At 39.4% G+C, this 12,272-nt stretch overlaps 1 protein-coding gene across 1 annotated transcript in view; it reads right to left on the reverse strand.

The window, feature by feature from the left end:
• Positions 1-3,848: 3,848 nt before the first annotated feature.
• RAP2A (RAP2A, member of RAS oncogene family) overlaps positions 3,849-12,272 on the reverse strand; it is a 30,814-nt gene continuing 22,390 nt past the window's right edge. Inside the window, exon 2 of the mRNA XM_076361975.1 lies at positions 3,849-6,218. Within this exon, the coding sequence (XP_076218090.1) occupies positions 5,981-6,218 (238 nt within the window). The 3' untranslated portion in view covers positions 3,849-5,980. The remainder of the gene's footprint in view (positions 6,219-12,272) is intronic.

The raw sequence follows: 12,272 nt of genomic DNA on the forward strand, positions 1-12,272 counted from the left end.
GAGCAGGATGAAGATTTGCTGTTAGCGATTCCAGTATTGCACGGTGCCTGGCTCTCAGCAACGTTGCTTTTCCTTCCGCCCACTCGCAATCCAGCCTGTAAATGCAACCCACCATCTGAACGTCGGTGTGGGCTCTGCCTGGTCTGTGCTTCAGAGAAAGAGCTAGGGCAATGCCAATTCCTGATTCCAAGCTGGGCTGGTTTTGCTGGGCAAATAGGCAGAAAATCTAGTAAAGCTTGCATGGATACAACTCTGAATAGCTAGGTAGCCCAACCACTGAGACAGTTCAACATTAACGATTTCTTTATTTTTTTGCCTCAGCTCCTATATTGCACTCATCATGCGGTCTCTTAATATTTTCAAATGGCACTTTTACCTGAAAACTGACCATAAAAGCACTAACTTGATACTTTTTACGTCCAATGTAAGAAGGTAGGAAAAACTTGTTGTGTTGGTTGTCTGATGGCCAAAGCCCAAATAAGTAACAGCCAGGCTCAGAATCCAGACGTATTCACACAGGCATTAACTGACCTCCCCATGAAGAAAGATGAGAAACCTGCAGCTCAAAACGTCTGCAAATTCAGTGACTGCGATCAGCGCAGAAAAAGAAAAAAGGTCTTTCTGCAGGTTTTACGGCAAAACAGGAATTACGTGTAGTAAGATGACTGACTAGGGCACTAGTGCATCCAAACGGAGCCAGCGGAAACTGGAAATTTATGTTTGTTGAGACAGACTGATCAAGTTGGTGCCTGCAAAAGGAAGATATGACTACATACCAAGTACACTTGTGTGAGCCAGACAGAGCAATAAAAACAGTTGTCAGCAATTTCAGAATAATTCTTCCTGCTCTCAGGAGAAGGATGCCGTTTCGATGGAGAAGCAAGCACAAGGCAGCAGGTAAACAGCAAGGGAGAGAATGCTACTGAAGGTAACTTGGGATAGAAGATGTAGTCCAGTGACTCCCTGGGTCAAGCAACAGAAGTAGTGACCAAAGATTGGTGATCCAGTACGACTGATACCCGTGGACTGATAACAAGATATTTATTTCCAATCAAAATATTTTACAAAGCTTTCTCAGAGAGTTAATGAGCTTCCTGCAGTAGCTACAAAAAAACCCCCAAACAAACCCAAACAAAAAAATGGGCCCAGAGAAAGCATTTGTTAAGAGTACAACATTCAAAGTTTTCTAGTTGTTCAATACTCGAAAAGAGCACGTTGCACACCGGCATTTTTTTGGAACTGTTGAGAACAACGCAATTGATTCCTGTTGTCCCTGTATAGGTATCTTCTCGGGCAAAACAAAAGGATATTACTAAATTAATGGGACTGCAAAAATTCCCCTGGAACTGCTTTACAGAATGAATGGGCAAATCAAAAACATGAAGTTAGCAGTATGTGTCAGCCTTCTATATTGTCCACAGAACTAGGAGCTTTTAAGATGTGCCAGCCTCAGGCTTCTTGTTCCTTATGGCATGCATGACATGAAAACAAGAGACCACCGAGCACCCATCATTACTGAGAACAGGGTATTTTAGTGATACTGGCATGACTAAAATGTAACTGCTGATCAGTGCCAATTAGCTAGAATAATCCTGTTAGCATTAGCTCAACTGTTCATTTATAAATCTCTGCAACCCTAATTGTATTTGAAGTTCTTTCTAACGCTAACTCCTTTTGTATGGTGCTGAAAGCCTGCAAAACACTCATCAATTGAACAGCTGATATAACAAACAATCCTTTGTTAACCCTTTGCAACCTCAATGTTATAAAAGTAGTTCTGCGTATTAGCTATATCACACATTGACCAAGTTCGTACATCATTTTATTGTATTTTACAATAAGCACTATTCTCTTGCCATAGCAAGAGCCATACCTTATCAAATACTGAGTCTTACTGATTGCTGTCAATGTATATCCCTCTAAGAAAAGTAAACAAACCCCCCCTTTGCTATGGTTTTTATAAGGCTTATAACTTAAATCACAACACGCATCCATCTGTAAAAATTCAAGTATATTTGCTTTTTACTTATTGCTGTTTAATTTGTACCAGAAGAGCATTTTGGCAAGAAATACTTAGCTGAACTGCAAACAGCTGACAGTGTTGTTTGAAATTACCGGGTAGCCCTCGTCAGCTTCGGATGAACTTTTTGATCAAATCAAAATGGACAATACAGGACATGCAAGGGAGATTTCATTAAATAAATTTATTTGTTAAAATAATTTAACTCCAAATACAACTGCTGAGTTTGCATTGAGTTCTATGTACAATTCTTGTTTTATTTGAAACATCAAGGTTTAAACAACTGACATTGTTACAAAACAAACTGTTGCCCCATTTTAAGTTGCCAGTTGTATTAGAGCTCAACAATTAACTGTGAAATACATTAATTCACCCTAGGAAACTCCAAATCAACAGCGTTAAGCCTGATTCCAGAACCCACTTCAGTCCTTCTTCAAACCCTGATCAAGAATTAACAGATGCACAACAATGCAGATAAAAGCCTCCTGCAGTTGTCAAACATTTGCTTTTGTTGTGGAGTTTCACAATTAAAGCCTAACCAGTGCTTTGACGGCACACCGGTAAAAAAAAATAAAATAAAAATAAAAAACAAACATGCACAACCCCCCCCAACCAAATGGCTGACATCTTTAGGCAACATTCTATACAGGAAAGCAAATACCAGTAGTTCTCCCACAGAAAAGTAATGGCAACTGTAGCACTGGGGTTAGGGAGAGGCTAGAACCAGAACAGAAAGCGTCACCAAAATTTTTTTGATGCTCTGAAGGGGCGGGCAGGGGGATGGACACAACAGGGAAAAACAAAACAAAACAAAAACCAATGCAATGATGTTTAATACTCTTGATCTGATTCTGGTTTGTTTGCTTTGACTAGCTTTTGTGTGTATTTTTAAGGGAAAGAGGAAACAGTTGCTCTCACTATCATAGCTTAAAAGAATAAAAGTTGCAACATTTTAAAAAAAAAACAACAAAACTGGCGAAATGCTGTCTTTGTAGAAAAATACAAAGCTCTACAAGAACAGCCAAAGGAAAAGTGGGTCTTTGGAACAAATCATAGTATTTTAAGGCATGTTATAAGAAACTTTCAAATACTATAATTGGTAACCCTATCAGGGTACAAATGAAACGGTGACCCAAGACCAATGACTCCCGCAGGGTGGCCACGGCCACGCAGCTGCTGCATGGCTCACTTACCTCCCCCTTTTCTGCTACCCCTATAATTTGAAAAATCTCTGTCGAGTGCAACTGTCATTGATTCAAGCTCCACTATCTTCACATTAGTGGAAATACAAATAGTGCATAACTACTTCCTCAGAACTATACAATGAAAAACAACACTTACGCTTTCCCCTCCGCCACGTTGTGTGGTAGCTTATTTACAGCCTAAGTTTTTGCAAATGTAAGAGTGTAATGAAGAAACAAGACTGGGAGATATTTTCATTAACATGTTCTGTTAAAAATTTTACTGTGTAATTTTTTCTATGTTAAAAGCCCATCTGTTTTATATTATGAACTTCATGTTAGGCTGTTCACATTGTACTTCATGCCATTTTCTTGGTTGATGAACAATCTCTGAGGTAAGATTTTAGCATCTCTGTAAATAACATTGCATAACATGCACTTCCAACTCAGTTTCAAATTTGGGTTTGGTTCTGGGGTTGGTTCTTTTTCTGATGCAGTGGATCTCTCACTGACAAGCTGTTTTACAGATAGGTTGTACCGCTCAATAAACCATTTCCCAATCTAGATATTTTAAACATTGAAATATCATTAACTCAACATCTCGCATCTTGCTTAAGCGTGGTGGCTGACACACTGGGCGGGCGGGCGGGGGGGAAGAGAACATTCATACCATCTAGTTTAGGCATATAAGTTGCGTGACTCGGAGGACCAAAGTTAAAAGCCTAAGTTTGCTATATAGTCAATGGTAAGAGGTAGGTGCCTCTAGGAGGGCGATTCAGAGCACCCAAAACGGGCATTCAGATGCCAGAAAGAAACGGTGTGCCTATCTCCCTAAGAGAACAAAGTACAGTAACGAAAGCTCTGCAAGGTAGATGGGAAACGGGCTACATTTACGTTCTAGTAAGGCTTAATGTTTTGTGACACCTAATGCCCTTTGATACATCGGTTGTGGAAAGGTCTTGAAAGATTAAGGGCAGAGATGGCCAGTTCTCTTCCATTAATATGATGTCCTTTAGTTATCATCCACTGAACTGTAATTCAAAATGTTAAGGATATTTATGTATGAAAATCTGCAAAGCGTTTTGTATTCAAGTTTCCTTTGTAGCAGATGAGAGTGTTTTTAGGAAGTACTGCAGATGGAGGCAAAACGCTCGAACCTAACTCCAATTACAGCATTTCTAAGGGCCATATACACACAGACATACACGCTCAACACACACACACACATCCCAGCACCCCTGTTTTCACTCATTTAAACACAAGGAACTACACTGTTACTGCACAAGATTGAAAAACTAATAAACGCATGGTGTTATTTAGACCACAGGCTCAGTGACTCTGTATTTTTATGGCCAATTTTACCTATAAAAGATCCAGCTCAAGACAATCTCTCTCCAGCATTTAAAATCTAAACATTGTGATTGAAAACTCTTCTATACTTTGATTGTAAGACTTCGGAATAGGTATTTCTGTGCCATTAGTCATGCAAATGATAAATACTTCACTGCTATGAAACTAGCAAGTCAGAGCTCGAGCATCCTTTCAAAATAAAATATTTGCTCCCACCATTTAACACTCCAATAATTGGGGCAACCTTTGAATAGTGTGTCAGGCAATTAAAGAGCCATTTCCACACTCACCTAAGGAATTACAACCGCAACTATTTCACCTCTGAACCAAATGATTTCACATGGTTATCCAATTTAAGTTTTCAACATTAAAGCTATCAAATAGCAAACTTGATTTTCAAAGGTTAGTTAGGGATCACACCAGAGAACGTAGCCCTTAAAGGCAAGAAAAACTGTTGTCTTTAACAAACTTAAAAATGCAGGATGTTCATACTGTCCCACGAGGTTTCTGCAGAAGGGAACATATGGATGCAACATGGCTTAATTTTCCTTACAAGATGGTACTAGTTAATCTATTAAAGTGTTCCTTGTTAGTAAGGCTCAGCAATTTTTTTTCATCACAGTTGCTTCCTCCTGGTTCAGTAAAGTGATAAATAAAGATGCTTCCTGCTTTGTAAACAGAGGGTTTGTTTGGCTTTTTGCAGACCAAAACCTGAAGCAATCCTCCATTTTTGAGCAGCAAAATGAAAGATTTAAAACATTCCAATGCCAGACTGTTTCTTCACCCATCATTTGTTTTCAGATCTTGCCCCTCATTTCACACACTGATGCAATGTTTTCTATTTCAAGATGTGGGATAAAGTGTAGAAATAATAGCATCAATTTTGAAAAAAATCCAAACTATATAGGTCTCTGGTAGCCTCTTCCTCTAACACTGTCAGAAGTTCTGGTGAAATCAACATATTTGACTGAACAAACTTGGCCACAAGTGATAGCGCATGTCCTGAAGCACGGTAATTAGACACTGAAAGACTTGGCTCTCCTTTTGGCGCTTACGCTAATTGTGAATGGTCTTCAGAGATATTCTCTCCACTGCTTTTGTTTCCCATTTCGAAAAGTTTTCCAACTTCCTCAGAAATAGTTGCTGTCTGACATGACAACACATGTACGCTCAACCGGAACGACCCTGTAGATCAACTGACTACGCCATAAAATTGCAGGTGCTCAAAGGGAAAAACGGGCGAGATGTGGTCATTTAACCCAATTATATTCAGAGTCAGTGATTGACTTTCAATGCTCAGCTCCGAGTTAATGTTGCTACTTCACTACAGATGTATTTCAAGTGACCCACAAACCAGGAAGTGAAGTAGACAGTTTTACCACCTTACAAAATTCCTGCAAAGTAAGTCCAGGTTAGGTCATGTTTAATGCTATTGTATATTACACGCAGAACAGCATGGATCATCTTTGTCTGGCTGTGCCGCATAGTTCATTTGTCTAACAATTTCCGCAAACAGCTCATCCACCATTGTTTTACTTTTAGCAGAGGTCTCCATAAAGGGGCAGCCCCATTCTTCAGCTAAGGCTCTGCCTTCACTTGATGATACTTCTCTCTCACTTTCCAGGTCCACTTTATTACCAACCAGAATTACTGGCACCTTCTCATACCTACAGTTTGAAAAAAACAAAAACAACAGCAGTAATTATATTTAGAAAAGGGCAACATTCTAAACGTAAACATCTATTTGCAAACAGTACAGACCCAACAGGAAAGAGACATTTGGATGATCTTAAAATTTTACATTGAAAAAATGCTTTGCATATTTCACATTCTAGCAATTTGCTGCACATCTTTTTCCCCCCAGAGCTTTCTTAGAGTTCTAGGGAATGCTTCCTCCTCCAAATTTTCTTTCCCACCAGGAAATCTCCCAGGTACACTTCCACATTACAAAAACTAGGAATATAGTAATATTTTCTATGTTGGCAATCTCAGTTAGGGTGTAAGAACAGGATGTATGTCCAACCCTCCCTTCAACATTACGTCCTCCTTCTCCCTGAACAGGTATCATGTTGTATTTCCTGCTTGTGATAAGGATGCATCACTCTCCCTTTCAAAGGTACATTTATCTTTGGTCAATGTATACAGAACCCTCAGTTTAGCGATAAAAGGGAGAAAACCAAAGGGCCAGTAATTTCGTTTGAAATTTCAGGAAGTGTAGCCCACTTCAAGTACTGTATATACACAAAAGTATTGTTATATGAAAACATGTATTAGCTAATACAGAATATGTAACTCTCCCTTGCAGCTTTCACATCATTATGCCAGTTAAACAAGCTGAAAAGAAAAAAAAAATTGAGGTCCAGGCAATACTATCACAGTTCTGCTTCATAATCAACTTGGACAGCACAATAGATCATACAGGCTATGAAGGAATTTATTAGTGTGCACCTCCTTGTGAAGGGATCCTTGCCAAATTTTCTTAAAAATTAAAATGCCTGCCTTTTTTTTCATCCTCACATGCATAAACCCTTCTTCAGACATGGAACTAAATAAGTGTTCAGTCAGGTTTCAAATTTACATATTTGCCATAGCAGAGAAGAAAACACTGGGCCTATTTCCAAAATACTCTTAGACGGGTTTTCTCACGAAAGCAACAAGGACTGAGAGAAAAACTGATTATGGCTTTTAGCACTTAAACTAAACAAAGATCTAAGGAAACAAGATGGTTCCTTCTTAATTTAAACCTGATTTTCTACTTCATATTAGCTTAGTAGTACTGCTTTGAGTCAAATCACTTGAGTAAGACTGAGCTGTGGACAGACAACAGTCATAGCTGACACGTGCAGCAGTTGAAGATGTCACTGGCCTCAAGCCACCTATTACTCCTTCTTCATCCCTCCCGCCCACCCTCCCTGCCTCCCAGGCAGGGCAGCAGAGCAAAGCTGGTGCATGTGCCTCACGGCTGGCATGCCTCATGCCTCCCTCAGCTGGTTGAGGGAAACATCCAGCAGCTTGGTCTAACCTACCAGCCATGATGAAACTCAGCTGTCGAGACCGAAACAGGGAACCTATGTGTTCCTGTCGGCTGTCCACCAGGGACAGTGGGCTCCCACAGAGTCAGAAAGGATAAAAGGGCAGTAACTTCTCAAACCACCTCAGCAAATCTTACACCACCACAGCAGTATCAAAAATTGGTCCCACTATGTCATAAGATGCAGCTGAAATTCTAAACTTTGTTATGTCTCTTTGCTAAGTACGGGAATGTCATTTAATCCACAGTCTAGGACTGTGGTCAATAATTGTAGGGAATTCCCCTCACTTTCACCATCTATCCTACCCTCTTTTACCATCTGAAGAGACGCAATCCATTTGTTACTCTGTGGATATACAGTATTTAGCACAATGATACCTTTGGAACTCTTGCAAGAGCTAAGCTGCCATTAAGTACCAAAATACACACAAGCGTCTTGAAATCTGTCCTCCCGCGTTTAAACACATGATAGCACAGTCTTTAATTACATAAGATGGATAGCATTCAACAGAGAAGACGGCAATTCAGTATTTCTTTTTATCTTTATTATTCAGATGCATGTGTCCTATTGTATTTGCTGTACAGCATTAAAAACCCTGAAAGTGGAATCAGGTACACCTTCACTGCATTTCTTGATATCTGAGGGCCCCAAACTTCCCCCCACCAGCTCCTCCAGGTATTCTGTATCTTCTCAATTTTACCAGTGGGAAAAATTGAGAAATTCAAAGCAGCCACTTGAGAAGCATTCAGTGGAGAAGTAGATGAGCCAGAATTAAAACACAAGATCACCTCTTCTTGTTCTGCAAGATCACTCTAATTGTTGAGAAACATACGAAGAAAAAACCCCCCACACTTGTTGCAGATTTATAGCCAGTTCCACTGAAATATTCAAGTGCTTAAAAAGGTTTAGGAACCCTAGAAAAGCTGGTCAACTAAGTATCTGAGGATCTATTTACTACGAGCACTCAGCACCTGGGAAATGGAGCAATGAAAATAGTGAAGTTTCATACTGCAGAACAAAAAGAACTGATGAGCTGACAGGATAGATATGAAAAGTCTAATTTAATGTATTTGCACAGGATCATGTAGGAACTATTAGGTGGAGCAGATAGAAGCACTTTTTCTGTATTGCTTTTGCGTCTTGCATTTACCCTATTCACTACCTACTTTCACTACATAAAATCGGATAGGACTCCTACAGTCAATGCCTTATGCACCTTACAATCCAGATTCGTCCAATAACCACTTTACAACATTAAATTGTGTAAGAAAGTGTTTCTGCAAAACTCTCATTATGTCATCTTATCAAATACCTCCTCACAGGGCAAAAATAATTTTGCAAGAGCAACTTACATCCTTGTATTACTTAAATTTTGAGTAGTCAGCTTTAGACAGAAAAGACTTTTTATATATGTATATTCTGTGTGACTTTATATATATAAATATAAAATATATAAAAATATATATAGACTTATGCCTGCCTATAATATATATAAAAACTGTCTATAATACACACACACACACACACACATATATAACCACACAATTTGTCTTTCTACATAGAAAAGTCAGTATCCATTACCTAGACTAATGGAGGTTGCAATATGGCAAGTAATGGGAAAACAGTCCGTGGATACTGAGCAGAAGACTGGCTCCAGTATGGGCTTATGAGCTCCAGTTCAGTCCTGCCAGACCCAAGCTGAGTATGGGAGAGCCAGACCAGATGTCTGCGCGTTGTATTCTCCAGATATGATGATGATGGATTGACTGTGTGTGAACTAATAGGCCTGTACAGAAACTACATGGTTCCACGTAGTGGTTCCAGCCCCTGCTTGTCTTCATTCAGAAGTCCCTAAGGGTCTCCGCACTGTACTTCCCAGCTTTCGGGTTCTGGTAACACACCATGGAAGCCCTAGCTCTCAACTAAATCAAGCTCTACAAGCTCTGAAGTTCAAGCTGGCTCTCCACCCTTTACCTCCCAACACTGCCAGAATTTCCTGCCTCACTTAGTATCCTGGGCAAATTTATTTCTGATGAGTATGGGGGAGATCCCTGGTTCAACGCTCTTTACCACGGCTGCTGATCTTGCTGGAGGTGACTTCTGTTGGCCCCTGCAGGCTCCACTTGCTATTCGCAGAGCTTTGGGCTGGCCATATGTTAGCACACCCACCACTGAGGTGGTGTGCAGCAGCACAGGCCTGCAATAGGAGAGGGTGATTTCTCAGATGTGGCAGAATTACATGATTCTAATGAAATTTGAAGGGAAGAAGAACATCTCTTCCCCACAGGCTTTTCACCCTGTTGAATTTCAGTGATGCAACAGGAAAATAGCTTCTTTACAAAGGAGAAAAAGAGCCGCCTTGCAACACCCAAGCAGCAATGCAGAACCCTTCCATATAACCACCAAAAAAAAAAAAAAAAAAAAAATCAAACCCAGGAATTCACAAATCCTTCCAAAAGCTTCAAGTAGGATCTAACCTACTCACAAATACTTTTAGCTTCTTTTCCTCTGCTAAAACCCCACCACCTATACCAGAGCCTTGAAAAGACAGACTACTGCTGCCATCGCAGGATGCGTGAGAGGGCAGCTCAGCCCACTACGGGAGCTGGGCAGAGGTCCTGCCTCTCAGTGCAGCCCATCTGCCCCTGCCTGTCCCCTTCGCACTGGGGAAGTGGCACAGTTCTGCTCCTCGTTCCTGGAGCAGGAAAACCCAATTTTCTCAGGACTGCTGAAAAGCTTTGAGCAGCACTCATCATTCCTAATGAAAAGCATGAGGGCCACCTGAAAGTGAGAACTGCTGCCAGTTTCCTCTGTATCAGTGCAGCACAGTATGTATTCTAGGGCAAACATCATAGCAGAGCCTGTAAGAAATATACTCAAATGCAGCACGGGAAGGCTTGACTTTTCAAGACCTCTTCAGGAACAAATTTTTGCAAGACCAATTACACATGTTTGCAGAACATGTTTAAAGAACAACGTACTTCACCCTGTTTAAATGATCTCGCTATCTTAGGCTCCAATACGACAGATACTAAGCAGTGGCAACTCCTGAAGAGATAACACGACTGCAGTCATTTATAGCCCCATGAAAGACACTGATGCAAAGTCAAACATCATCATATCTAGGATATCACTACTGGCAAGATACAGTCATTGCTCCATAAAAGACAACCAGCATGTATTTCCCAGTCTCAGATAACTAATTCAATTCTAAAAACCACCCTGTTATCCATCTTTAATGACCTTCTGGGATCAACAGGCCACAGTAAATCCCTCAGTTTTCCTGGGGATGGACACCATAGCCACGTGGAATCAATAAATACATGGACTTTAAATGTTTTATGTGGCCCAGCTATGCACTACTGACCACAGAGCGATAAACAGTTTCTACATTTTATCTTACCTCACATGGCACATACATCATCCACATTTCTGTTTAGATTAATATGTATACTTTGAATAACAGCTTAACACATTTAGAAAGCCTCAAGATGTATGGTATGTAAATGATTCTTCAGAGATTTTTACCTCCCATTTTTTCTACCTCCAATCTTATCCAGAGAGAGAAAAACACGGGCGGTACCTGACATCACATCTGAATCTCTTTTACAAGGTACTTTTCAGATTTCTCGTTAGAGCTGTCATTGGATAAAGATAAAAACAAAAATGATGTGCAGTGAAAATATAATAAAAATGAAGAATAAAAAAGTAAGAATTAAAAAAAATTATGTACACCAAGGCTAATAAACTGATCTGATTCCCTTAAACTGTGCTAGAGATTGCCCAGTACCCCTAAACTGGGAGTGTACAGGAGAAGACATTAAAAAGTTCAAATGGGTTCCTGCTTTCTAATTTCATTCTGGAAATGTTGCATCTTTTCTAGGATTTTTGCCTGAGCTTCATATCTGAGCCAAATACGTTCAACCAAAATGCAGAAACTTTCTGTATAATAAAAACAAATTAAGATGAAAAAACATGTGTGTTCTTAAAGGCTATTTTTTATAACTACCTTAAGTGCTGTTAAAGTTTATGGAAAGATATATGATTTCTAGCTTTACATGTTAAGTACTGGGACAAATGAAATGTAGAGGTATCTATCCATGATAACAATTCCTAATCATCAAAAGGAGTCTCCAGTACTAAGCCACCTTTATTACCTTCTTCTACATGCAGGGTGTCTTCCCCGCTTTCTTTTTTTTTTTTAAATGTATTTCTGGCATTTTTGATAGTATTTCAAAAAGGAAAGTAATTTAAGGGATAAAGATATTAGGGACAATGATGATGTAAATAAGATCTGTAAAAATCTTATATTATCAGTATTATCAGTAAAAATAATTATTCTTCATTTTAGACTTACAAAAAAGTTTGTAGTAAGAATCCTGCCAAAATACACAGTAAAAGAATTCTGAGCAATATGAAATAAAGTATCAAAAATAACAGTTAAATCTATTGGATTGCTTACAAATTCATACATAAAAATACTACTAAACATTATTTTGTAACGTAACTTGCAAACTTTGATTGCCTGCAGTAAAATCTGCCATAACTTGAACTAGAAGCTTCCTCATCTAAAGAAAGAACATATTCCAAATGTAACTATCAAGACCTTTTCTTATCCCTTTCACACAATCCCTTGGATGTTTAATGCAGAATCCTCGATAGTTAAAACTCACATCAGCTTCAGAGGAT

The sequence above is a fragment of the Aptenodytes patagonicus genome, chromosome 1 (assembly GCF_965638725.1).
Source record: "Aptenodytes patagonicus chromosome 1, bAptPat1.pri.cur, whole genome shotgun sequence".
Classification (NCBI taxonomy): domain Eukaryota; kingdom Metazoa; phylum Chordata; class Aves; order Sphenisciformes; family Spheniscidae; genus Aptenodytes; species Aptenodytes patagonicus.